This window comes from Lampetra fluviatilis, chromosome 51 (assembly GCF_964198595.1).
Source record: "Lampetra fluviatilis chromosome 51, kcLamFluv1.1, whole genome shotgun sequence".
NCBI lineage: Eukaryota > Metazoa > Chordata > Hyperoartia > Petromyzontiformes > Petromyzontidae > Lampetra > Lampetra fluviatilis.
In genome coordinates, this window is record NC_136325.1 from 1168958 (window position 1) to 1196925 (window position 27968).

At 47.3% G+C, this 27968-nt stretch overlaps 1 protein-coding gene across 1 annotated transcript; it reads left to right on the forward strand.

The window, feature by feature from the left end:
* Positions 1-3198: 3198 nt before the first annotated feature.
* Positions 3199-26503, forward strand: LOC144948817 (zonadhesin-like). The gene is made up of 21 exons (XM_078878469.1): positions 3199-3378; positions 3638-3812; positions 4078-4189; positions 4504-4601; positions 4761-4937; positions 5496-5698; positions 6419-6563; positions 6894-6926; positions 7482-7729; positions 8233-8407; positions 8956-9067; positions 9393-9490; positions 9886-10062; positions 10689-10891; positions 14641-14785; positions 15704-15951; positions 16548-16722; positions 17271-17382; positions 17702-17799; positions 25475-25651; positions 26292-26503. The coding sequence occupies exons 1-21, from the start codon at positions 3199-3201 to the stop codon at positions 26501-26503; spliced, it is 3303 nt and encodes a 1100-aa protein (XP_078734595.1).
* Positions 26504-27968: the final 1465 nt, after the last annotated feature.

Sequence of the window (27968 nt, forward strand, 5' to 3'; positions counted from 1 at the left end):
GATGCCTAGAAAACACCATAAATTCGCAATTCAATTGATGATCCCATTGGGCATCGTATTCCCTCAAACAGCCGCATCGCGATTGGGACCAGTGGCAGTGGGAATCACCCGGCACTGGTCCCTTGATGTTCCCACCAAAGCGTCGCATAAATACGAGTGGTTTCCACTCCAACAAACAACACGATCATTAAATGCTCAAGTCAGACGTGCACTAATAATACGTGACATTGCTTTGTATTTTTGTGCAGTTTGCCATCGAAGGAGTGCGTGGGGAGACACCTGAGAGCGATATTGCCGTGGACAGCGTCTGCGTCTCAGTCTGTGAGCCTACAGGTAAATATGAGGTTGTCGTTGTGGCAGTATTCATATAAAACCAGCCTAATTGAGATGTGCATTCGAGTTTGAATTCCATGATTACAGCACAGGACACATTGGTTGCGTGTCTCTAGATACATATTTATAGCTGTATTTGTGATGCCTCATCTTTTTGATACGACACTGTTGGTAATGTAGAAACAGGTTTTCCTATCTAAATGTGTGCCTTGTATTTGTTGCTGCACTCTTTTGGTCATCGATGCACACACGGACCACCTCTACAAACGCGAGAGATAATGTTTCACCTGCATTTCCCCCGCACCTCCGATTAGCACGGTTGGCTACATACGGTGGAAAAGTTCAACATACATTGATTAATCACGATGCAAAAGATGTCACTCTACTCCGAAAACCCCTCATTTTTCCAATTACAGCCATATCCTGAGTGGTTGTGTGTAAAGTTAAATTGTAAATTTTTTAGAGGCTACTCATACGATTATAAACTGGCAAATTCCCTGTGAATGAGCATGCGTATGTCCTGTATTGGAGATGTGTTTGCTCACACAGTGGCATTAGTTCTACCATGGCACTGCAGGCTCACGATTGACAAAAGGCTCTTATGATGTGCTCTCAAAATGGCCTTGCTTTTAAAGTGGCCTCGGCAGTTTTCTACAACTGCATAGTGTGCACGACATAACCAAAGCATGCAATTGCCATCTCACAGCTCTTTGGCACATCCGTCCCATGCCCTCAATTGGCACAGATAACACCCTCGCCTGCTGTATCATAGGTTCCCATCACAATTGCTGCAATGCCCTCTACTCACTTGGGCATCCGCCAAGAGCATCAACAAATTACAAATACTACGAAACGATCTACCGTGCCCTGCCCTCGGCATGGGGAGTGGTGGCACAGATTTCTCTACTTTGCTAAAAATCACCGCGCTCGCTCCCCGTATCTGCACGGTTCAAGCAAAAGGTGGCGTCCCTCTATCACCGTACTCGTTGCATGGCCTCCTGTAAGACCCAGCGTCACTGCTCACTCTGCAGCAGTTCCCTCCATCTGTAACTCTACCCCCCTTCACATACGCAGCAGCATCCAGTCTCCTTCCACCTTCAAGAAGAACCTGTAGACACACATTTTTGGCGAGCTTCTTGAGCTTTCTGGGGAACTCCGAGCGAGGCTCCGAGCTTCCCGAGTCGCACTCGAACCTTTAATGCACGGTCGTGAAATTTGAGCGCGTTAATAGTGGACTATTATTATGTTTCATCATAGCAGAATTAATATTGATTAAACACTGTACATAACACAGTAGATAATAAGTAATATTTAAAAATATTTTTTTTTAAACACGCTTTAATTAAATGTACCGAACTAGTGATGGCAGAACTCCACGACTCCAGGAAGTGGCCCCGAAGCTTGCCACAAAGTAAGGGGCCGCGGTGATTTACAGCCAACGTGAGTTGAGCGTGGACAATTAGACCCAAGCCGGAACATAACATAAAAAAGATTGTTTAAAAATATTTATTTTTTAATGATAGAATATAGTATTGTCATCAGTATGACATAAGTATACCAAGTTTGCAGTCGATAGCACATTGGTAAGTATGTAAAAATTGAGTTACAAGATTTGAGGATACAACAGACAGTGAGTTAAATAAATATCTAAAGGCGTCTAAATAATTAAAGAGTGCTCTCATGAATGAATGTCGGGTGCATCGGTTGACGAGTAACGTCCCATTGTCTTTATTTCATGAACCGAAGCTCCAACAACGCCGGCACCAACGCCACCACCTACGCCACCACCTCCAAGTGAGAATTTGCAGTGGAGTGCGCGGTTCGTCAGGGATGACCTTAACACCTCATCGGTTTGAGGCTTTGTGCTGTACTGGTTTCCAGTGTCAAGTCGCTATATTTATATTTCTACAACGTTTCATCACTGCTGTATATTACAGTATTGTGGTGGGACAGTGACCAGCGCATTGCACTATGAACAGGGGTCACCTCGGTTTGATTCCTGTCCACGGCTAATATCAGTGGCGAGTGATGCTTGAACTGGTCCTGCCCCCACAACCCCCCTCCCCACCCTTCACCAATCGGCACTGACCAGCGTGGTGAAATATGGTTAAACCCACATTACTAGTTCAAGTTCATTCAAGTTCATTTCACTAACATGGCCTAGGGGAGGCCTTCATCCAGCAGTGCATTGATAAAGGGCAAGTTATGTTTTTTTTTAATATTTATCCATGCAACCTTACACTTCCGCGGCTCCGATTAACAAAATTAGCGACGTACAGTGTGAAAGAAGTTCAACATACGCACATAAATACTATTGTGGCTTTATTGATGTTGCACAGTGCCATGTCACCCGAGAGACATGACTGAGACGTGATGTGCACGGTCATACCATCCCGGCCATCATACTACAGTAGTATCATAACAGATGTCATGAACTAAGTATTATGAGTAATAGCAGTATTTAATTGTAAAAATATCTGTTTGATATATCCAGTGATAAAAAAGTCCAATTTTAATCTGAAACTTTTGACCCACATAATTCGACGGAAAAATGGAAAACTTTCATATTTTTTAAACTTTTTTCTCATGGAAGTCTTATGTAAAGGTTTTAAAGGTGCTGAATCAAAATAGGTGTCATATTTTAATAAATTACATGTTTATATACTTCTGGGAAAAGTGCGATGTTAAAGTTGATGGAAAGCCAGCAAAGCCTGCTGCCAATTACCAGCATATATGTACGTGCTGGTAACATTTACCACCATCACTTGTATTATGCAATGATGTTCGTAACTTTCAGAACCAGGACACTGCAGCATTTGCGGAGACCCTCATTACTTGACATTTGACGGGGTCGCCCACGACTTCATGGGCACGTGCACCTACACCGCGTCCATCCCGTGCAACCAGAGCTCCACCCTGCCCCACTTCAACGTGGAGACGACCAACGAGCACCGTGGCGGCAGCACGGCCGTGTCTTACGTCAAGGAGGTCCACGTGGAGGTCTACGGCCACAGAATCACCTTGGGCCAAGGGCGCCGGGTGCTGGTGAGGCCTGCGCTTGCACAGTGCCTCTTGTTTTTACATTGCAGGACCGAGACCCTCCAAGCTAGCCGGTCCCGCTCAGCAGGTGCCAGTTTGTTGCTGAGCTGTAAAACCCAAGGCTGTGACGCCACACACACAATGAACGTGACGCTTGCAGATGATGCGGTGACGCCGTGTCCTATGTCCTCACGTCACGCATTTAAATGTAATTGCGGTAGAATATCATATCGACTGTGTCAATTGTGTCACCTCTGTTGTGCAGGTGGATGGGCTGCGTTTGACTCCTCCGTTCTTCATTTCGGGGGTGTACATCCAACTGAGTGGATCCTACGTTGTGCTCGAGACCGATTTCAATCTGGTTGTTCGGTTTGATGGGAACCACCATGTAGAGATATTCGTGCCTGGAGAATACACGGGGGAACTGTGCGGCATCTGCGGTGAGTTGATCTGCTGAGAGAAGTGACACAATAAGCAACTGACTTTAAACTGTAGAATTCATAAAATATCAATGTGATTGCAGTTGACAGAATATGCAAAGAATTCAGCCAAAGAGGAGCAGCAGTGAGGACCATTGAGCATTATTAGCCACGAATTCTAACAAAAATGGAAAAGTTAAATAGGCATTTCATCGAACAAGTGCCGTTTTTCACTTAAAACATCTGAATTGCAACTACTAATGGAACGATTTGTGTTGTTTTACAGGGAACTTTAATGGAGATGGCTCAGATGACAATCTGAAGCCGGATGGGTCAGCAGCGGCCTCATCAAGCGAGCTGGGAAACAGCTGGAGAGTGTTCAACAGTTCTGATGATGAGTGAGGATCCGTTCTTCTGAATTATCTCCATGCGTGTCCGCTCATTACAACAGTGCCGTTGCAAAAGTCTCTGGGTAATACACGTGGACGGCATTGGTATTAAAAGCCATTGGAGCTCCAAATAGACAAGAAATGTGAAACATGAGTCCCAAGCTCACATTAGATCTGACTGCTGTACCACTGATGCTGTATTTGTGTCAGCTGTTCGGGCTACAGTGAGTTATCTTCATGATGATGATGGTAATGTGATTGTTTCTGGTGATGTTTTCTGTTTGAAACTCGTTGACGTTAACCTACGTGTCGTTTGTTGACAGTTGCCAAGATGATACCGGGGAAATACCTCCATGTGATGAGAATGACAAGAACCTGTATGAATCGGATGCGTTCTGTGGCATAATCACTGACCCTGAGGGTAAGTATTGCACAGTGCACAAACCATTGCACCGCTGCTTCATCAAATTACCGTAATGGAATATGGTAATAGTTCGTTATTCTTAAAAGCCACTTGTGTTAAAGAGGAGTGATGTGCCAATACCGCTAACACTGATATCGTATTTCTCGCTGCGAGCAGGAGCTTTCAAGGAGTGCCACGCGGTTCTGCCTCCACAAGGCCTCTTCGACAACTGCGTGTTCGACCTGTGTGCCACGGATGGGGACCACGGCTCACTGTGCCAGGCCTTGCAGGCCTACGCCGACCAGTGCGCCCAAGCTGGGGTCATCGTCACCTGGAGGAACAACACCTTCTGCCGTGAGTGCACCGCCCGCTGTGATGTCACCGCCACGCTGATTACCCAGCCATGAAATTTGATTCTGATGTGATTTGATGGACGTGTCATTGTAAGTATGCTAATCTATGGTGGCCTAAATAAACGATGCAGTTTGAATATAATAAGTGAAATGCAATCCTAACTCGGGCTGTCCATAGCATCAGACGCATTGTTAATAGTGAGGGTGTATTAACCATACTTGGTTCACTTTACATTGAACGCTACAGATTCCCTGACATTAAGCAGAGTAGGCCGTTGTGTGCTGATGTCGTGGTCCAAACTTGGCAACTTTGTAAAATTAGCTGCCAATTACTCAATCTGGATGACACATAACAACATTGCCCCTTACTGGAAGACTAATTCCCATGACGGGCTGGTGCTCAGTCACTTTGTGCTGCACAGAGACAGCTGCCAATATCCGGTCCCCTCCAAATGTTTGAGATAACATGTGATTGAAGGTGTTTTGAGTTTCTGAAGTATTTCAGCACCATTGGAAATCAAAGATTATTAAAGATTATTGTTGTGTGTGGCACCCACAGCATTCCCGTGTGAACCTGGCAGCCACTATGAGAGCTGTGCCCCACCGTGCCCGGCCACCTGCAGCAACGCAAATCCCCCGGGTGGCTGCAACCAGCAATGTGCGGAGGGCTGTGTCTGTGACGACGGCTTTGTCCTCTCTGGGGACAAGTGTGTCCCCACAGAGCAGTGCGGTTGCCTGGATAACAATGGCCACTACCATCCGGTAAGCTAAGAAAAATTACAAAGAAAAAGTTTACAGTTCTGCACATGTAGATTTATATTATATTCCTGTGTTCTATACTGCCCAACAAGTTAAAAGTCACAGTCATAAGAGTTCTGGTGATGTCACTGCACCGTCACTCCCATATTTTATAATACAGCATCACTGAAGTGACGGCCCAGTAATATTCCTGACTGAAAATGTAAGTGAAAATCTCACTTATTACTGCGATCTCAAATTAATTTGGGAATAAGCAATATGAGATGTTTGCATTCTTTATTTGTCATCTTTATTTAATCGTATTTCAAGTCTTTTTATTACAAATTTTATTTGTAAATTTTAATACACCATAATAAACGTTTTGTTTGACCATTTCTTCTCGTTCCCAAGCATTGATGAGTACAGGTATCTTTTTGTGCAAATTCCTGAAATCTTAAAGCAACCCATTTAACCTACTGTAAACAGGCACTGGGTTCAGGAATATGGATCTAATCGGAATTATACAAAATATATGTTTTAAAATATATATTAATATAATGAAGGCATCTCCATGCTGTGTATATCACCGTGTCAAGCATGGAGATTGTTTAACCACTCTTCATCGCCCTGCTCCACGAGAACTGGTGAAAATGAGCTGAGGACTGGTTCAGAGATTACTTTATGACAGTGTGGTCTGCGTTAGAGAGTGCAATGGAGGTAACGCGTGCGTGTTGTGTGTCTCAGATCGGGGAGAGCTGGTTTGAGTCGCAGGACTGCAGCCAGCGCTGCATCTGTGTCAATCCTGGCAATGTGAACTGTGGGGCCTGGGTCTGTGAGGACGACGAGACCTGCGGTGTGGAGGACGGCATCCTGGGCTGCCATGGCTCAGGTGAACCACTCACTGCAGTTTGCGAATTCTGCTTTTTTCAAAAGTTCCATCGTAGTTGCGCTCTTCATATTCATGTTTCACACCATGTCTCTCTGGAGGCCACGTTGTCATCAACAACTCTTTGGAGCTCGGGCTTGTTTGGTCCTTGGTCCTCAGATCTGGAACACTCTGCCCTAAGGCCTCCGTGTGACCTCTGAGATTCTTCCTTTTAGAAATAGTTTTTGTCATTAAGCAGGATTGGTGCAGGGAGACACTTTAAAGAATCTAATTTAGTTTTGTCAGATGCACTTGGTACTAATCTGTTCTCTTTTTTCATTGGCGTCGAAACAGGGCCAACAGTGCCACCAACAACCCCGCCAAAACGTAAGAAAGTTGCATCATGAGCATGTTAACTAAATACATCGCACTACATTAACACATCAAACACTACGCTAACACATCCCACACACTACAAGGGGATGACATGGTGCAGTGAATATCACATTTCAATTTGGACCCAGTGACATAAGTAAAATTCCTGCCCATGACTAACTTCAATGGCAATTCATATTTGAACCAATCCTGGACCCACACTTCACCAACCCCCAGTGACCAGCGTAGTTAAGTTTAATTAGAAAAAAACTGCGTATGATCGACATGGTGTAGGGAGACTTTCATTCATGAATGGATTGACAAAATGTCTTGTAAATTATTCACCGTATTGTGTTTTTACAATATGAGGTTGACTTCGAAGTGTTAAATGGCAATGAGCACCACCCACTCGTTTAAGAAATTATACACTTTAACTCTGATTATAAAAACACATGGATATTCACGGGTGCATATTTTTTCAAAGCTTAATATTTACATGCCAAAGGCAAAAATGTCTCAAAAATAATTTCCGGTTAATTCGAAAATAATCCTTTTCTCTTTATTCAGCGCCTGGCGACTGCGTGATCACTGGAGACCCTCACTACATCACTTTCGACAAGACGACGCACCACTTCATGGGCGAGTGCAGCTACACGGCAGCCATCCCTTGCAACCAGAGCTCCACCCTGCCCCACTTCAACGTGGAGACAACAAATGAGTTCCGGGGCGGCAGCACGGCCGTGTCTTACGTCAAGGAGGTCCACGTGGATGTCTATGGCCACAGGTTCACCTTGGCCAAAGGACGCCGGGTGCTGGTGAGGGTTTCACTTCACACTTGAATTGTTATTTGCACAGAGCCGGTGCGTGCCATCCAAGAGCCATCACTACAAGGCACAACACTGTCTCTTCGAGTGATATCTCAATAACCATATTGTTCCTCATCGTGATTTATTCATTGTATTGTCCTGAAGCGACTTCCCTTTTAAACAAGTTTTACTCCGCATTTAACAATGTCCACGGTGTCGCCTGATGCTTGAAAGATGCTACCTTCGCTTTTTCCCCCTTTATGTTTGTATCTTGTATTGTTGAAATGCTGTACGCAGCCGTGGCGTGTCGCCTCATTTTTCTCACTCGTTTGTGAATAAACGAATATATATATGTTTATGCCATAATTCCTCGAAGGAAATATGCTGATGTAAAAAAAAATAGTGGATAAAATATGCCTAATAAACAATATATTTAGTTTACGATAATGCACTGTGCATTATTGGTCCTCCGGCGAGGTCTCTACATAAAATGCTCTGTGTTTTGTTTACAGGTGGATGGGCTGCGCGTGACTCCACCGTTCCTCATGTCCGGGGTGTACATCCAACTGAGTGGATCCTACGTTGTGCTCGAGACCAATTTCAATCTGGTTGTTCGGTTTGATGGGAACCACCATGTGGAGATAGTCGTGCCTGGAGAATACGCGGGGCAACTGTGCGGAATCTGCGGTGAGTTGATCTCCTGGGAGAATAACACAATAAGCAGCTGACTGGACAATGTAGAATAAAAAACATGTCATTGTTGTTGACACGGGGGTTACAGTTAGGAGAGTATGAACAGGGCCTTTTATAAGCGTGGCGAATGGACGAATGCATGGATGTCGACAGCGCAGCTGAGCAAGGACAACATAACAGCCTGGAGAGGCAGCTGTTCGCAGCACAGATGAGGAGTTAGCCAAGTGAGGAAACCTCATATGGTGACTAAGAGAGAGAGAAACGTGATTGCAGTGGTAGCATACAAGCACTGAAGTCGAGTTGGAAAAATGTACTTCTGTTGTGGGGAGCAATTCTAATAGAGAAAAAATGTCAGCTACCTGTCCATTTTGCACGTATTAATTGGAAAACACTGCAGGCTTCATTTTCAACCATAGAGCATTATCAGCCATACATTTCAACTAAAATGAAATCGTTGAGGCATTCCATTAAAAAGAGATGTTTTGCATGTAAACCATCTAGATTGAAAATACAATAATGGAACGATTTGTGTTGTTTTACAGGGAACTTTAATGGAGATGGTTCAGATGACAATCTGAAGCCGGATGGGTCAGCAGCGGCCTCATCAAGCGAGCTGGGAAACAGCTGGAGAGTGTTCAACAGTTCTGATGATGAGTGAGAATCCGTTCTTCTCAATTATTTCCATGCACTTCTGCTTATTACAACAGTGCCATTGCAAAAGCCTCTGGATAATACACATGGAAGACATTGGTATTGACAGCCATTCGAGCTCGAGATTGATAAGAAGTGGCAAACATGAGCCCCATGCTGACATTAGATCTGACTGTTTTGCCACTGATGTTGTATTTGTGTCAGCTGTTTGGGCTACAGTGAGTTATCTTCATGATGATGATGATTAATGACGACTGTGATTATGTTACCAGTGATGTTTTCTCTGTCAAACTCGGTGATGGTAACCTGCGCGTCTGTTTGTTGACAGTTGCCAAGATGATACCGGGGAAATACCTCCATGTGATGAGAATGACAAGAACCTGTATGAATCGGATACGTTCTGTGGAATAATCACTGACCCTGAGGGTGGGTATTGCTCTCCATTAAGTTTATCTGTTAACTCGTAACTGTGCATGATAATGGACTTCATTATATTGCAGACATTGTGGAATTTCCACTCCATGGAGCTATACCCACAACAAGTTAACCTGTGTGATGGGCATTCAATTCTAGTTGGCATAATGTTTTTATTATTATTATCACTTTAAAAAATATAGAGGCTAAGACATTTTTATTACACGTATTCTTTTTCAAAACTCTTTCGCTATCCATGATGACATTGTTTCTACAGATAATTAGCGTTCAAAGTTGTGTTGCTATTAATGGGAGCACAGTGCACAAACAATTTCACCGTTGCTGCATCAAGAGGAGTGATGTGCCGATGCCGCTAAAACTGACATCGTGTTTCTTGCTTGAATCAGGAGCTTTCAAAGAGTGCCACGCGGTGCTGCCTCCACAAGTCTTCTTCGACAACTGCGTGTTCGACCTGTGTGCCACGGACGGGGACCACGGCTCGTTGTGCCAGGCCCTGCAGGCCTACGCCGACCAGTGCGCCCAAGCTGGGGTCATAGTCACGTGGAGGAACAACAGCTTCTGCCGTGAGTGCAGCACCTGCTGTGATGTCACCGCCACACTGATTGCCCAGCCATTAAATTTGATTGTGATTTGATGGACATGTGATCGTAAATCTGCTAATCTATAGATGCCTAGATACACCACGCAATTTTGATATAATAAGTGAAATTCAAACCTAACTAGGGTTCACCATTGCATGACAGATGCATTGTTAATAGTGCGGGTGTATTATCCATGAATACTCACCATCTCTTTTACATTGGATGCTACAGATTCCCTGACATTTTAAACAAAGTGGCCTTTTGTGTGATGGTGTTGTTGAAATTTGCTTAATGTCTAAAATGATCTGCCAATTTCTCGATCTGGATTACAAATAACAACATTGCTCTTACTGGCAGACTAATTCCTATGACAAGCTGGTGCTCAGTCACCTCGTGCTGCCCAGAGTCAGCTGCCAATATCCAGCTACATTTGAATATGCGATCTAACCCAAAAAAAAACCTGTTATGGATTATATTGGTCACGAAAGCCTATATGTAAAACGGCATTTTGAATGTTTGAGGTAATATGTGGCTCAATGTGTTTTAAGTTTAACCACCATTTGAATTCAAAGATTATTAAAGATTATTGTTGTGTGTGGCACCCACAGCATTCCCGTGTGAACCTGGCAGCCACTATGAGAGCTGTGCCCCACCGTGCCCGGCCACCTGCAGCAACGCAAATCCCCCGGGTGGCTGCAACCAGCACTGTGCGGAGGGCTGTGTCTGTGACGACGGCTTTGTCCTCTCTGGGGACAAGTGCGTTCCCACAGAGCAGTGCGGTTGCCTGGATAACAATGGCCACTACCATCCGGTGAGCTAAACAAAATTACAAAGAAAAAACAAAAATTTCTGCGCATGTAGATTCCTCTCATATTCCTGTGTTCTGTACTGCCCAATAAGTTGAAGTGTCCTTAATGATGAAAAAAGAATTCACAGTCATAAGAGTTCTGGTGATGTCACTGCACCGTCACTCCTATATTTTATAATACAGCATCACTGAAGTGACGGCCCAGTAATATTCCTGACGGAAAATATTAGTGAAAATCTCACTTATTACTGAGATCTCAAATTCATTTGGGACAGTCTGGCACACACAGCAACGAATAACCAATATGAGATGTTTGCATTTTTTATTTTGTCATCTTTACTCTTTGGTTGTATTGGTAAAGTCACGTAGGTATAAAATAAAATAAATAAAATCACGACGTTTGGGCACAACACAAGCGTCCGTTATTAGGTGGAACAACCACAGCAAGAAACAATTGTTGAAGTGGGCAAAAGGGCTGCTGTAACAAGAGGCTATATAGGATAAGAGAGTGAGGAGGAGCCAGGCAGGAGAGATAGAGAGGGGGGTGTGGGGTAGGGGGAGAGTAGTGCTGCTCACTAGAGGGAATAAGGAGCTAGCAAGAACAAAATGCCGGGGGGAGGAGGAAGTGAGCGGGGCTGGGAGTGGGAGGCTGAAGAAACTGGAGATGCGGATATGAAGGCAACACCATAACGCAGTTAATGTTTTACCTGGTAAATAACATCCTTACAATGATTGCTCAATTTGTATCCATCTTCTCGGTTGAAGTTATGTCTATGTTTATATATCTGGATGGCTTCATAAACCAACCTTTGATCGTAGCCCGACGGTTTGCAGAGTACCTTGGTCTCGGATAAAAACAATATCATGAGAGCGCACAGCGTTATAGCAATGGTCAGCCACGGCGGAGGTATTAGTACTGCCGTGTTTCAGATCTGAATTGTGCTCGTGAACACGGTCCAAGATATGTCGTTTCGTTTCCCCAATGTAACACCCACCACAAGTGCAACTTAGTTTGTAGACTCCAGGATATTGCATGTCAGGAATGACATCCTTCACAGATGGGATTATATCACGGATTTTGTGTATTGTACTAAATCGGACTTGGATCTTATGTTTGTTTAAGATTGGGAAATATTTTTGGTAACGCCTTCTATGTATGGTAACGTGATGGTTTTGATCAGCGTCTCAGGCGGTTGTTTCTCCATGGTTGGAGAAACAGCTTTGCGGATAATGCGGTCCGAGTACCCATTCATCTTGAGAGCCTGGTGTACGTGTTCCAGTTCACTGGCTATGTGGTGTTTGTCAGAAATGCAGTGGGCCCTATGGTGTAGTGTTTTGATGATATGCCAGACGGTGGTGGGAATCAGGTTTCAGATAGGAATCTGTGTGGGTGGCTTTCCTGTAGACAGAATGTCCCAAATAGCCATCAGGTCTCTTCTCAAACAAAACATCCAGGAATGGTAGCTTACCATCCTTCTCCACTTCCATGGTGAATTTTATGTATGGGTGTATGGAATTAATGTGGTTGAGAAATTGGTTCAATGCTGGCCGGCCATATGGCCATATGACGAAATTGTCATCTACATATCTCTTCCACAAGGAAGGACGTAGGGTGGATGTCTGGATGGTATCTGTTTCAAATTTCTCCATGAAAACATTCACTATCACTGGTGATAAGGGGGGACCCATAAGGGTACCTTCATTTTGTTCGTAGAAAGTACCATTCCAGGTGAAGTAAGTGTTGGTAAGGCAGTGCCTAACCAGAGTAGGAACATCAGGGTTCAGTCCATGTTGGAGAAAAATTTTCAATTATTGTTATGGTGGCAGGTACAGGAACCTTGGTGAACATAGAGACAACATCAAAGCTGACGAGAAAATCATCAGGGGACAGTGAAATTCCCTTGATTAGAGAGACCAAGTGAGCTGAGTTATGTACTGCTGAGGTCGTCTTGCCAGTGAATGGAAGCAAGTTATCAGACAGAAAACGGGCCAGTTTGTAGGTAGGTGACTTGATAGTGGAAATGATGGGCCGAAGTGGAGTGCCTACTTTATGGATCTTAGGAATACCATAGAATCTGGGTGGTATAGTAGCAGAAGGTTTTAGGGAGAGCTGTTTGGCTGGCTCGAATAGAGAAATGTAACTGGTAATGATATTGTTGTTTTTGTAGTCAGGCTGTTAGGAGGATCTTTGTTGATTTTGGTATAACTGCCATCATTAAGAAGGTATTGGATTTTGTTGTTGTATGTGGTTTTTATCCATGATGACAGTAGCATTGCCCTTGTCGGCCGAGAGGGTGACCATGTCCTCTGTCTATTTAAGTTTTGCGAGTTCAGAGTGCTCGTCTTTGCTGATGTTACTAATGGTTTTCTTAGTATGTTTAAGGATGGTGGCAATTTCAGATCTAGCAACGTCTGTCGGGATGTGTCCCAAGCCTTTGAGGGCTAATTCGACCTAGGGGATTATATCATCCACTGGGATGTTAAGAGTGACTGCTAAATTCTACCTTTTCGCTAGACCCGATTTTAGGCTGTTGGAAATTGGGGTGTTCCTCTGATTGATGACAATCTTGTTAACATCTAACTTTTTAACGTGTGGATCTGGCTTCTTTTTTGACAGGAGGTTGAATTTAGCGATCAAGTTAACTTTACATTTGGTTGACATTGAAGTAGCAGAGGAGACTGTCATGTTATCTAAATGGTCCTAATCTGAAGTGGAAATTTTCTGTTAATATTAAGTATGATTGTAAGAGAGTTTTGTCAAATCGGAGCAATCTTATTCTCCCTGAGATTAGTGATAGGCTGGCTTTAAACAAGATCCGTTTAGCGTTAGGATAAGTGACAGCAAGCAGATGTGATTGTAATTGCGATCGGTATTACCTTGTTATCATGGCATCTCTTGAGGAAGGTTAGCAACTCGATTAGTTGAGCCTTCTTGTCTCGTTGTCTGTTAAAAGCTCTAACAGATGTGTGAAAACCCTCCCCGTTGAGGCGGTTCAATCTAGATTTGAAGTTTTTGTGACTGCAGGGATCCATACTCTTTGGATCTTTCGGTAAAGTCTCGTTGGTATAAAATAAAATAAATTACATCACGACGTTTCGGGTGCAACACAAGCGTCCGTCATCAGGTGGAACAACCACAGCAAGAAACAATTTTGAAGTGGGGAAAAGGGCTGTCCCACCTGATGACGGACGCTTGTGTTGCACCCGAAACGTCGTGATGTAATTTATTTTATTTTATACCTACGAGACTTTACCGAAAGATCCAAAGAGTATGGATCCCTGCAGTCACGAAAACTTCAAATCTAGTTTCTCATCTTTATTTAATCTTATTTCACGTCTTTTATTACAGCTTTTGTTTGTAAATTTTAATACACCATAACAAACTTATTGTTTGACAATTTCTTCTCGTTCCCAAGTATTGATGAGTACAGGTATCTTTTTGTTGCAAATTCCTGAAATCTTAAAGCAACCCATTTAACCTACTGTAAACAGGCAATGGGTTCAGGAATATGGATCTAATCGGAATTATACAAAATATATATTTTCAAATATATATATTCATATAATGAAGGCATCTCCATGCTGTGTATATCACCGTGTCAAGCATGGAGATTGTTTAACCACTCTTCTTCACCCTGCTCCACGAGAACTGGTGAAAATGAGCTGAGGACTGGTTCAGAGATTACTTTATGACAGTGTGGTCTGTGTTAGAGAGTGCAATGGAGGTAACGCGTGCGTGTTGTGTGTCTCAGATCGGGGAGAGCTGGTTTGAGTCGCAGGACTGCAGCCAGCGCTGCATCTGTGTCAATCCTGGCAATGTGAACTGTGGGGCCTGGGTCTGTGAGGACGACGAGACCTGCGGTGTGGAGGACGGCATCCTGGGCTGCCATGGCTCAGGTGAACCACTCACTGCAGTTTGCGAATTCTGCTTTTTTCAAAAGTTCCATCGTAGTTGCGCTCTTCATATTCATGTTTCACACCATGTCTCTCTGGAGGCCACGTTGTCACCAACAACTCTTTGGAGCTCGGGCTTGTTCGGTCCTTGGTCCTCAGATCTGGAACACTCTGCCCTAAGGCCTGCGAGTGACCTCTGAGATTCTTCCTTTTAGAAATAGTTTTTGTCATTAAGCAGGATTGGTGCAGGGAGACACTTTAAAGAATCTAATTTAGTTTTGTCAGATGCACTTGGTACTAATCTGTTCTCTTTTTTCATTGGCGTCGAAACAGGGCCAACAGTGCCACCAACAACCCCGCCAAAACGTAAGAAAGTTGCATCATGAGCATGTTAACTAAATACATCGCACTACATTAACACATCAAACACTACGCTAACACATCCCACACACTACAAGGGGATGACATGGTGCAGTGAATATCACATTTCAATTTGGACCCAGTGACATAAGTAAAATTCCTGCCCATGACTAACTTCAATGGCAATTCATATTTGAACCAATCCTGGGCCCACACTTCACCAACCCCCAGTGACCAGCGTAGTTAAGTTTAATAAAAAAAAAACTCCGTATGATCGACATGGTGTGGGGAGACTTTCATTCATGAATGGATTGACAAAATGTCTTGTAAATTATTCACCGTATTGTGTTTTTACAATATGAGGTTGACTTCGAAGCGTTAAATGGCAATGAGCACCACCCACTCGTTTAAGAAATTATACACTTTAACTCTGATTATAAAAACACATGGATATTCACGGGTGCATATTTTTTAAAAGCTTAATATTTACATGCCAAAGGCAAAAATGTCTCAAAAATAATTTCCGGTTAATTCGAAAATAATCCTTTTCTCTTTATTCAGCGCCTGGCGACTGCGTGATCACTGGAGACCCTCACTACATCACTTTCGACAAGACGACGCACCACTTCATGGGCGAGTGCAGCTACACGGCAGCCATCCCTTGCAACCAGAGCTCCACCCTGCCCCACTTCAACGTGGAGACAACAAATGAGTTCCGGGACGGCAGCACGGCCGTGTCTTACGTCAAGGAGGTCCACGTGGATGTCTACGGCCACAGGTTCACATTGGCCAAAGGACGCCGGGTGCTGGTGAGGGTTTCACTTCACACTTGAATTGTTATTTGCACAGAGCCGGTGCGTGCCATCCAGGAGCCATCACTACAAGGCACAACACTGTCTCTTCGAGTGATATCTCAATAACCATATTGTTCCTCATCGTGATTTATTCATTGTATTGTCCTAAAGCGACTTCCCTTTTAAACAAGTTTTACTCCGCATTTAACAATGTCCACGGTGTCGCCTGATGCTTGAAAGATGCTACCTTCGCTTTTTCCTCCTTTTTGTTTGTATCTTGTATTGTTGAAATGATGTACGCAGCCGTGGCGTGTCGCCTCATTTTTCTCACTCGTGTGTGAATAAACGAATATATATGTATAACTTGATATTTGGAAATTTTATTGGGGAGTTAGGAATTGACCTTCTAAAGAAAGACGTAAAATACGTGAATATTCAATCGATGTTTATGCCATAATTCCTCGAAGGAAATATGCTGATGTTACAAAAAATAGTGGATAAAATATGCCTAAGAAACAATATATCAATATATTTAGTTTACGATAATGCACTGTGCATTATTGATCCTCCTGCAAGGTCTCTACATAAAATGCTCTGTGTTTTGTTTACAGGTGGATGGGCTGCGCGTGACTCCACCGTTCCTCATGTCCGGGGTGTACATCCAACTGAGTGGATCCTACGTTGTGCTCGAGACCAATTTCAATCTGGTTGTTCGGTTTGATGGGAACCACCATGTGGAGATAGTCGTGCCTGGAGAATACGCGGGGCAACTGTGCGGAATATGCGGTGAGTTGATCTCCTGGGAGAATAACACAATAAGCAGCTGACTGGACAATGTAGAATAAAAAACATGTCATTGTTGTTGACACGGGGGTTACAGTTAGGAGAGTATGAACAGGGCCTTTTATAAGCGTGGCGAATGGACGAATGCATGGATGTCGACAGCGCAGCTGAGCAAGGACAACATAACAGCCTGGAGAGGCAGCTGTTCGCAGCACAGATGAGGAGTTAGCCAAGTGAGGAAACCTCATATGGTGACTAAGAGAGAGAGAAACGTGACTGCAGTGGTAGCATACAAGCACTGAAGTCGAGTTGGAAAAATGTACTTCTGTTGTGGGGAGCAATTCTATAAGAGATCAAATGTCAGCTACCTGTCCATTTTGCACGTATTAATTGGAAAACACTGCAGGCTTCATTTTCAACCATAGAGCATTATCAGCCATACATTCCAACTAAAATGAAATCGTTGACGCATTCCATTAAAAAGAGATGTTTTGCATGTTAACCATCTAGATTGCAAATACAATAATGGAACGATTTGTGTTGTTTTACAGGGAACTTTAATGGAGATGGTTCAGATGACAATCTGAAGCCGGATGGGTCAGCAGCGGCCTCATCAAGCGAGCTGGGAAACAGCTGGAGAGTGTTCAACAGTTCTGATGATGAGTGAGAATCCGTTCTTCTCAATTATTTCCATGCACTTCTGCTAATTACAACAGTGCCATTGCAAAAGCCTCTGGATAATACACATGGAAGACATTGGTATTGACAGCCATTCGAGATAGATAAGAAGTGGCAAACATGAGCCCCATGCTGACATTATATCTGACTGTTGTGCCACTGATGTTGTATTTGTGTCAGCTGTTTGGGCTACATTGAGTTATCTTCATGATGATGATGATTAATGACGACTGTGATTATGTTACCAGTGATGTTTTCTCTGTCAAACTCGGTGATGGTAACCTGCGCGTCTGTTTGTTGCCAGTTGCCAAGATGATACCGGGGAAATACCTCCATGTGATGAGAATGACAAGAACCTGTATGAATCGGATACGTTCTGTGGAATAATCACTGACCCTGAGGGTGGGTATTGCTCTCCATTAAGTTCAGCTGTTAACTCGTAACTGTGCATGATAATGGACTTCATTATATTGCAGACATTGTGGCATTTCCACTCCATGGAGCTATACCCACAACAAGTTAACCTGTGTGATGGGCTTTCAATTCTGGTTGGCATAATGTTTTTATTATTATTATCACTTTAAAAAATATAGAGGCTAAGACATTTTTATTACACGTGTAGTGGTGATACGCGCTGGGTGTATATGTCGTGTGCCAGCGCGTATGTACGGGTGTGTGTGTGGTGACGCGCGCTGACGGGGAGGAGCAGGCGTCAGTGCGCGGGTGGGGGTAGTGCTGCTGATTGGCTGTGTGCCGGTGACGCGCCCAGAGGGAGTGATCGGGTAGCAGCGCGGTGTGATTGGTCGGGGAGTGGAAACACGCGCTGAGCGGAACCGGATCGTGGGGATAGCGCGTGGGGATTGGGTAACGGAGGAGCGGTGCCGACGTTGAGGTCCGCATCCGCTCCGTCTCCCGGGAAGAAGGGGTATATAAGGTGATGCACAGAGGAGCAGGGGCAGAAGTGGAACCATCTAAGAATGAAGACGAAGGTGCAGAGATAGAGCCCGGAGAGGAGAGTAATGGAGAGTAGAAGAGAGTAAGGTATAGTGTGTAGCCAGCGAGATAGAACGGTCTACACGAGCTGAGTAATGTGTAGTGTGTAGCCAGCGAGAGAGAACGGTCTGCACGAGCCGAGTATGCATACGGTGTAGCCAGCGAGAGAGGAAGGTCTGCACGAGCCGAGTATGCATACGGTGTAGCCAGAGAGAGAGAGGCAAAGTCTACACGAGGCGAGTGGAGAGTGTAGCAGAGGCGCAGAGTCTACACGAGGCGAGAGAGGAGTGTAGCCGAGGCGCGGAGTCTACACGAGGCACAGAGAGCCGGCAGCACAGAGTCCAGAGTCAAGAGAAGTGCATTGTGAAGAAGAGAGGCCACGCGTTGTATTGTTACAAGTCAAGATTTAATAAAAGAAGTGTGTTCCCGTCAAGGAGTTTCCTGCCGTCATTTTCCAATACTTCATCTGGCGTCAGAAGTGAAACGGGCTTCCAAGTATGGAGACGAGGAAGACCCGTAGGACCCACGGGATTGACCGCGAGGAAGACCTGGACGACTCGGAGCCGCTGGTGGCGGGGGGTGAGGAAGAGGACTTGCCCACGCTGCAGGGTCCGTCGACGGCGCCGGCCGAGCGACCGGGGACAGACGCCGGGCTTCGTGAGGCGCACTCCCGACTGGCGGAGCTGCTGCTCGCCGCCGCGTCCATCTTGGCGGAGATCAGCTCGTCGGGAGGAGCGGGGACGGTGGGGGACATTTTACAAGGTCGCCCCGCAGATTCCCGCCAAAACGAATGGGGGATTCCCGCCATTGCGCCTGGGCCTACTTTTGGCGGGAACGGCGAGCGCCACGTGATGGTGGGTTCCCAAGCGCGCGCATCGACGTCATCAGCGCGCGAGGGGGTCCGCCATCTTACGTCTGCTGCTGGAGCCGCCATCTTAGACACCGACGGACAGGCGGAGAGGAACCACGAGGCGGATGACTTCATTTTTCAGCAGCGCCTGCCCACGTTGTCAGCCTTCAAGGCGGAAGGCGGAGACTGGGGCCAATTTCAGCGAAGGTTTTTGGCGCATCAAGAGATGTCAGCGTGGTCCGATGCTACGGCGCTGCGGGCATTGCCCGCCATGCTGGACGACGATGCGCTCGCGGCCTTCAGGGCTGCACGGAAGTCGGACCGCTCCACGCTGAAGGATGCGCTGGGTTTGTTGGCCAGGGTCTACGGGCCTCCCTCTACATGCCGCCATCAGTTCTACGCAAGACGGAAAGCGGCCACGGAGACCGCGCTGGCCTATCGCACGGCGTTGCTGGCTCTTGCTGATGCTGCGTTCCCTCGGATGGACGAGGAGGGCCAAGACGCGATGGTTTTGGAGCAGCTGCTCAAGTTGGCGCAGGACCTGGGGGTCCCTATCAACACAGCTGACGAGATTGATATTTCTTCTTTGAGAGTCGCCACGAGTATTCAAGCGTACGAGGCCCTACAACGGAAGCAAGGCGTTGGTTGCAACGCTGCCGTCGTCGCAGCCCCGGGTTTGGTGGTCGCCGAACCCCAAGTCGTCAGCCCACGAGAGGAGGCGTTCGCCACGGGACGACCAGGGGACTGGAGGCCGGGGGCCCGGTCGCCTCTGCGATCGGGCCGAAAGTCGGAGCAACCAAGATCTACTCCGACCCTCGTCACGTGCTATAACTGCGGCCTCCGGGGCCACGTGGCGTCCGGGTGCCGCGCTCCGCGGCAGCGCGCCATGGGAGCTCGGCTGGACGACGACCGAGAGCCCAAGTCATCTCTACAATCCCCGGCAAGTCGCGGCACCTCACACGCTCGGCCTGTTTATTCGGCACACATGGGACGCCGCGTTGCGGCGGAGGAGGGCCGGTTAAGGTTCGGGGATTCGGTTCGGCGAGGGGGGTTCGGCCGGGACCAGGGAGACATTGAATGGGCGGAATTGGGGCATAGAATTGTGGCTGCTTCGGCGGGTTCGTCCGTTGTTACGGGATCTATTGATGGGGTTGAGATTAGGGTGTTAGTGGACACGGGGGCATCGGCAACTATTATATCGGACCTCATTTATAATATTCTTCCGGTCCAATGTCGTCCGCTGCTTCCAGTGGATGTGCCATTTTACGCCGCTAATGGGGGATCGTTGGGCATTATCGGTCAGGTTAGGGCGTCCATTTGCATTGGAGATATCAAATTGTCGGGACCCGTTTTCGTTTCGTCTTCTTTGGCAGTTCCGTGTCTTTTGGGCACTGACTTTTTGGCTAAAATGCCCATTAAAATTCTTATCGATCAACGATGCATTGAACTGCCATCGGGTCGCCGGATTTCATTTTTGACGGGCCCTACTGACATTCGGACGGCGTGCGCTACGATACAAGCGGTGGCGACGCAGACAGTGCAAGTGCCTCCGGGTTCACAGATGTTGATTCCCCTCCGGTTGCGGAAACCATGGGTGAGGGAGGCTTCGGGACAGAGTATGCTTTTGGGTCCTTCTAACAAGGCTGTCGGGGGTCTTGATTTATCGGTGGCTCACACTTTGGTGCGGGCTGACAGGGATCCGTTTGTGATGGTTTTGAACGCGGGGTCGCGACCAGCTGTCATTCCGCAGGGCACCGTGCTGGCTCACGCGGCGCAGGTCCCTGGGGATGATGGGTTGGTTGCGCAGGTGGGCTCGAGCCCCGCGCGGAACGTTGAGCCAAGGGAAGACCTTGAGTGGGTCCATTCGTTATGCGCCGCCTCGGACGATTTGTCGGCGGCGCAGTTGGGTGCGCTGCGCGAGTTGCTCATTGAATTCTCTGATGTATTCAGTAAACATAAGTATGACATTGGGTGCACGGATTTGTTGCACCATCACATTGAAACGGGCGATGCGGCGCCGGTCAGGCTAAATCCCTTCCGACTGAGTCCCGTGGAGAAGGAACATGTTCAGTCGGCTGTTAACGATATGCTAGAAGCCGATATTATTTCGCCCTCCTCTAGCCCGTGGGGAGCGCCTATTGTGCTGGTTAAGAAGCAGGACGGGTCCCTGCGATTCTGCGTTGATTTCCGTCGCCTCAATAAGATCTCTGTGGCTGACGCGTATCCGCTCCCCAGGATGGATGAGTCCCTCGATGCATTGTCTGGTGCGCGATATTTTTCGACTCTTGATTTGTTATCGGGGTTTTGGCAGTTGCCGCTCGACGAAGAGTCGAAACCTAAGACAGCATTTCGGACTCCAGGGGGGCTGTTCCAGTTTAACCGGTTACCCATGGGACTTCACTCCTCTCCAGCGACGTTTCAGCGACTTATGGAGCTGGTTTTGTCGGGCTTGCAGTGGGATACATGCTTGATTTATATGGACGATGTCATTGTTTTCAGTAAAACGTTTGAGGAACACCTCCGGCGATTGAGAGGGGTGTTCTTGCGAATGCGATCGGCTAAGTTGAAATTTAAACCGGCCAAATGTCACCTCCTTCGTAGGTCCGTTAGATACTTGGGTCACATTGTCGATTCTTCGGGGATCTCCACCGATCCCGCGAAGACGGATTGTGTTGGTTCGTGGCCGACACCTACGTCCGTTTCCGACGTGCGTAGTTTCATCGGGTTTGCTTCTTATTATCGGCGGTTCGTTGAGCACTTCGCCACTATTGCAAAACCCTTGCACGCTCTAACGGCGAAGGGAGTGAAGTTCAAATGGGGACCGGAGGAGGAGGCCGCGTTTCGCTCCCTCCGGGACGCCTTGGTGGGTGCCCCACCCTTGTGTTATCCCGATTTTGCCAGTCCCTTTTTGCTGGACACGGATGCTAGCAACACGGGCATTGGGGGGGTGCTATCCCAAGTCGTTGGGGGTGTCGAAAGAGTTGTCGCCTACGGTAGTAGGGTGTTGTCTCCGGCGGAGCAGCGCTACTGTGTCACCCATCGCGAGCTGCTTGCCATTGTTTTTTTTGTGCAGCAGTTTAGGCCATATCTTTATGGTCGTCACTTTACAGTCCGAACGGACCACGCGGCGCTACAGTATTCATTGAGGGTCGCCCAGCCCTCGGGCCAGTTGTCGCGTTGGTTGGAAGTCCTCCAGGACTATCAGTTTACGACTACGTACCGTAAGGGGTTGCGACACACGAATGCCGATTGCTTGTCGCGGTTGTTGCCTTGTGATGAATGCGCGTGTTTGTCGGGATCGGCGCGCTGTAAACCGACGCTTGCGGGGGAGATGGGGGCACTGGCTGCGACAGCGGGCGCACCGATCGGGGATGATTCCACTGCCTCTCAGGGTCGGGACTCGCTGCTCTCGCTGTCGCTCAGCGAATGGGGCCGCCTCCAGATGGCGGACAGCTCGCTGCTAGCATTGCGCCGCAAGGTTGGGGGTCCCGAGGGGGACCAGGAGCGTACCGGCTCCTATGTACTTGAGCGGGGCGTGTTATTGAAATGGGACAGTTTGTCCCGGCGGAACGCACTCGTGGTGCCTTCCGCTGTGAGGGGGAGGGTTGTCTTGGCGGCACACGAACGCCTCTTGCACTTGGGAGTTAACAAGACGCTTGCCCTGCTTCAGCGTGACTATTACTGGCCGGGAATGGGAAGTGATGTGGTGCATATTCTGAAGGGGTGCGTTGAGTGCGCCAGGCGTAAACCACCGGCCGTGGCAGCTAATCCACCGCTGCAATCTATTCAGGTCTCGCGTACCAACGAGCTCGTTGCACTCGATATTTTGGGGCCCTTCCCAGTCACGCCGAGAGGGAATAAATATTTGTTAGTGGGGGTCGAATACTTTACCCGATGGCCTATGGCGTGGCCTCTCGCTAACCAGTCGGCAGCGGCTGTGACGGATGCCTTCGTCCAGGGCTATGTCCTGGACAAGGGGGCTCCCGAACGCCTGCTGACCGACCAAGGTAAAAATTTTTCGAGTAAATTGTTGCAAGAGGTGTGCGATCTGTTGGGTACCAAGAAGGTGCGTACCTCCCCGTACCACCCGCAGACTGACGGGATGGTGGAGAGACTCCACAAAACCTTGACTTCCATGCTGTGCCAGCAGGTGTGCGAGGCACATGTAGATTGGGACCTGCAGGTCCCGGGAGTCCTTGCCGCGTATAGAATGGCCCCCCATGCAGCTACGGGGTTTTCCCCATTCTATTTGATGTACGGTCGGGAAGCTGACCCGCCAATAGAAACGCAACTTGGCCTGTCCGCTCCACGAACTAATTCTAATTTGGCAGAACATATTAAGTTTAATATTCACAAGCTGACAGAGGCGAGGGAGGCCGCGCGGCTTAATTCGCGGGCTCGCCAAATTGCTAATGAACGGTTGCGGGCACGGAAGGTGTCCATGCACGAATGGAAACCAGGTGACAGGGCCTGGCTGCATTGCCCTCAGGCACCCTTGGCTACGTCGCCTAAATTGTTGAGACCGTGGAGGGGACCCGTGGAGGTCGTGCGCGTTGCACGGCCCCAGTGCGTTCAGATAAAGTGGGGAAAGCGCCGGTGGTACGTTCACCCCTCCCGACTGAAACCGTTCTCGCCTCCATATGGCCTCCCCTTGTGTCGTGATGGCCGGGCGTGTGACGTGACCGGCGACCCAGAGGGGGAAATGTCTCTGCCTGATCCACACGTATTGTCGCCTGATCTGCTCCCAGGTGTCTCGGAACTGACAGCTGCCGATCACCGGCGGCCGGATCTCCGCGGCGGGGCCGGCCCTTTCAGGCCCGTTCCGCGCCGTCTGGAGCAGCCGGAACCGCCGGACGGTCGTCAGTGTCCCGCCCCATACGATGGACCAGCCAGACGGACTCGCGCCAGGTCGTGCTACTTTGCATGACCTGCCTCGTGAGGAGTCGGGGCAGTTGGAGCGCCTCGTCACTGCGTGTAGTCGCAGGGACGTGGGGCGCGTTCGTTTCGAATTTGCTCGTATCGTGTTATTGTTGACTTTTCGGGTTCATTGTCAATCTGTACATAGTTATTCTTGTTGTTGTTGTTGTTGTGTTATGTTACGGGGCACACTCGGGGGGTTACGGGGTTTTTTTTGTTGGTTGTCGTTTTATCGTCGCGGTTGGTTGTTGTTAGCAGCCGGGCCGGCTGCGAGCTATGTGGGAGGGGGTGATGTAGTGGTGATACGCGCTGGGTGTATATGTCGTGTGCCAGCGCGTATGTACGGGTGTGTGTGTGGTGACGCGCGCTGACGGGGAGGAGCAGGCGTCAGTGCGCGGGTGGGGGTAGTGCTGCTGATTGGCTGTGTGCCGGTGACGCGCCCAGAGGGAGTGATCGGGTAGCAGCGCGGTGTGATTGGTCGGGGAGTGGAAACACGCGCTGAGCGGAACCGGATCGTGGGGATAGCGCGTGGGGATTGGGTAACGGAGGAGCGGTGCCGACGTTGAGGTCCGCATCCGCTCCGTCTCCCGGGAAGAAGGGGTATATAAGGTGATGCACAGAGGAGCAGGGGCAGAAGTGGAACCATCTAAGAATGAAGACGAAGGTGCAGAGATAGAGCCCGGAGAGGAGAGTAATGGAGAGTAGAAGAGAGTAAGGTATAGTGTGTAGCCAGCGAGATAGAACGGTCTACACGAGCTGAGTAATGTGTAGTGTGTAGCCAGCGAGAGAGAACGGTCTGCACGAGCCGAGTATGCATACGGTGTAGCCAGCGAGAGAGGAAGGTCTGCACGAGCCGAGTATGCATACGGTGTAGCCAGAGAGAGAGAGGCAAAGTCTACACGAGGCGAGTGGAGAGTGTAGCAGAGGCGCAGAGTCTACACGAGGCGAGAGAGGAGTGTAGCCGAGGCGCGGAGTCTACACGAGGCACAGAGAGCCGGCAGCACAGAGTCCAGAGTCAAGAGAAGTGCATTGTGAAGAAGAGAGGCCACGCGTTGTATTGTTACAAGTCAAGATTTAATAAAAGAAGTGTGTTCCCGTCAAGGAGTTTCCTGCCGTCATTTTCCAATACTTCACACGTATTCTTTTTCAAAACTCTTTCGCTATCCATGATGACATTGTTTCTACAGATAATTAGCGTTCAAAGTTGTGTTGCTATTAACGGGGGCACAGTGCACAAACCATTTCACCGTTGCTGCATCAAGAGGAGTGATGTGCCGATGCCACTAACACTGACATCGTGTTTCTCGCTTGAATCAGGAGCTTTCAAAGAGTGCCACGCGGTGCTGCCTCCACAAGTCTTCTTCGACAACTGCGTGTTCGACCTGTGTGCCACGGACGGGGACCACGGCTCGTTGTGCCAAGCTCTGCAGGCCTACGCCGACCAGTGCGCCCAAGCTGGGGTCATAGTCACGTGGAGAAACAACACCTTCTGCCGTGAGTGCCGCACCTGCTGTGATGTCACCGCCACACTGATTGCCCAGCCATTAAATTTGATTGTGATTTGATGGACATGTGATCGTAAATCTGCTAATCTATAGATGCCTAGATGCACCACGCAATTTTGATATAATAAGTGAAATTCAAACCTAACTAGGGTTCTCCATTGCATGACAGATGCATTGTTAATAGTGCTGGTGTATTATCCATGAATACTCACCATCTGCTTTACATTGGATGCTACAGATTCCCTGACATTTTAAACAAAGTGGCCTTTTGTGTGATGGTGTTGTTGAAATTTGCTAAATGTCTAAAATGATCTGCCAATTTCTCGATCTGGATTACAAATAACAACATTGCTCTTACTGGCAGACTAATTTCGATGACAAGCTGGTGCTCAGTCACCTCGTGCTGCCCAGAGTCAGCTGCCAATATCCAGCTACATTTGAATATTTACGCGATCTAACCCAAAAAAAACCTGTTATGGATTATATTGGTCACGAAAGCCTATATGTAAAACGGCATTTTGAATGTTTAAGGTAATATGTGGCTCAATGTGTTTTAAGTGTTTGAAGTATTTAAGCACCATTTGAATTCGAAGATTATTAAAGATTATTGTTGTGTGTGGCACCCACAGCATTCCCGTGTGAACCTGGCAGCCACTATGAGAGCTGTGCCCCACCGTGCCCGGCCACCTGCAGCAACGCAAATCCCCCGGGTGGCTGCAACCAGCAATGTGCGGAGGGCTGTGTCTGTGACGACGGCTTTGTCCTCTCTGGGGACAAGTGTGTCCCCACAGAGCAGTGCGGTTGCCTGGATAACAATGGCCACTACCATCCGGTGAGCTAAACTAAATTACAAAGAAAAAACAAAAATTTCTGCGCATGTAGATTCCTCTCATATTCCTGTGTTCTGTACTGCCCAACAAGTTGAAGTGTCCGTAATGATAAAAAAAAGAATTCACAGTCATAAGAGTTCTGGTGATGTCACTGCACCGTCACTCCTATATTTTATAATACAGCATCACTGAAGTGACGGCCCAGTAATATTCCTGACGGAAAATATAAGTGAAAATCTCACTTATTACTGAGATCTCAAATTCATTTGGGACAGTCTGGCACACACAGCAACGAATGACCAACATGAGATGTTTGCAATTTTTTTATTTTGTCATCTTTGCTCTTTGGTTCTTTTGGTAAAGTCACGTAGGTATAAAATAAAATAATTAAAATCATGACGTTTTGGGCACAACACAAGCATCCATTATCAGGTGGAACAACCACAGCAAGAAACAATTGCTGAAGTGGTCAAAAGGGCTACTGTAACAAGAGGCTATATAGGATAAGAGAGTGAGGAGGAGCCAGGCAGGAGAGATAGAGAGGGGGGTGTGGGGTAGGGGGAGAGTAGTGCTGCTCACTGGAGGGATCAAGGAGCGAGCAAGAACAAAATGCCGGGGGGAGGGGGGGGGAGTGGGCGGGGCTGGGAGTGGGAGGCTGAAGAAACTGGAGATGCGCATATGAAGGCAACACCATAACGCAGTTAATGTTTTACCTGGTAAATAACATCCTTACATCTAGATTTGAAGCTTTCGTGACTGCAATGATTCATATTCTTAGGTTTTTTTTTCTTCGGTAAAGTCACGTAGGTAAAAACATTAAAAAGTAAAATAAAATAAAAATAAAAATCACGACGTTTCGGAGGCAACACAAGCTTCCGTCTTCAGGTGGTACCGTCACAGCCACGACAGCTGTATCAAGTAAATGAGAGATTGCAGGAGTTACCACTGCGTTTATATAATGGTTGGAGAAGGTGGTGGGGCAAGGGCCGCATACTTATTATTAATATGGTAAGGTGAGGCTTGAGACTAAGAATAGACTGCATAACAAAGGCTGAGCCTTTGTTATGGAGAGGTGCGATTTGTGACTCAACCTGTAACAAGAAGACCACCACTAAACATGGTAAAACAGTAATGGTTGTCTGTCAAATAAGATTGGCAAATAAGTGTAGTTAAATCTTTTTTGCATGGTTTATCACATCTTTCCAATGATTACTCAGTTTGTAACCATCATCACGGTTGAAATTATGTCTGTGTTTGTATATTTGTATGGCTTCGTGTACAAACCTTTGATGGTAGCCAGGAGGTTTGCAGAGAACCTTGGTCTCGGAAAATACAATTTCATGAGAGCCCACCGAGTTGTAGCAATGATCGGCAACGGCCGAAGAATCAGTTCTGCCGTGTTTCAGATCTGACTTGAGCACAAGTCAGATCTGCCGTGTTTCAGATCTGAAAAAAAACCTAAGAACATAATTACAA

Coding starts and splice junctions, on each gene's coding strand:
- LOC144948817 (XM_078878469.1), top strand. CDS start 3,199: ATGGGCACGTGCACCTACACCGCGTCCATCCCGTGCAACCAGAGCTCC. Junction 3,379..3,637: donor GCCAAGGGCGCCGGGTGCTG/GTGAGGCCTGCG, acceptor TCTGTTGTGCAG/GTGGATGGGCTGCGTTTGAC. Junction 3,813..4,077: donor GGAACTGTGCGGCATCTGCG/GTGAGTTGATCT, acceptor GTTGTTTTACAG/GGAACTTTAATGGAGATGGC.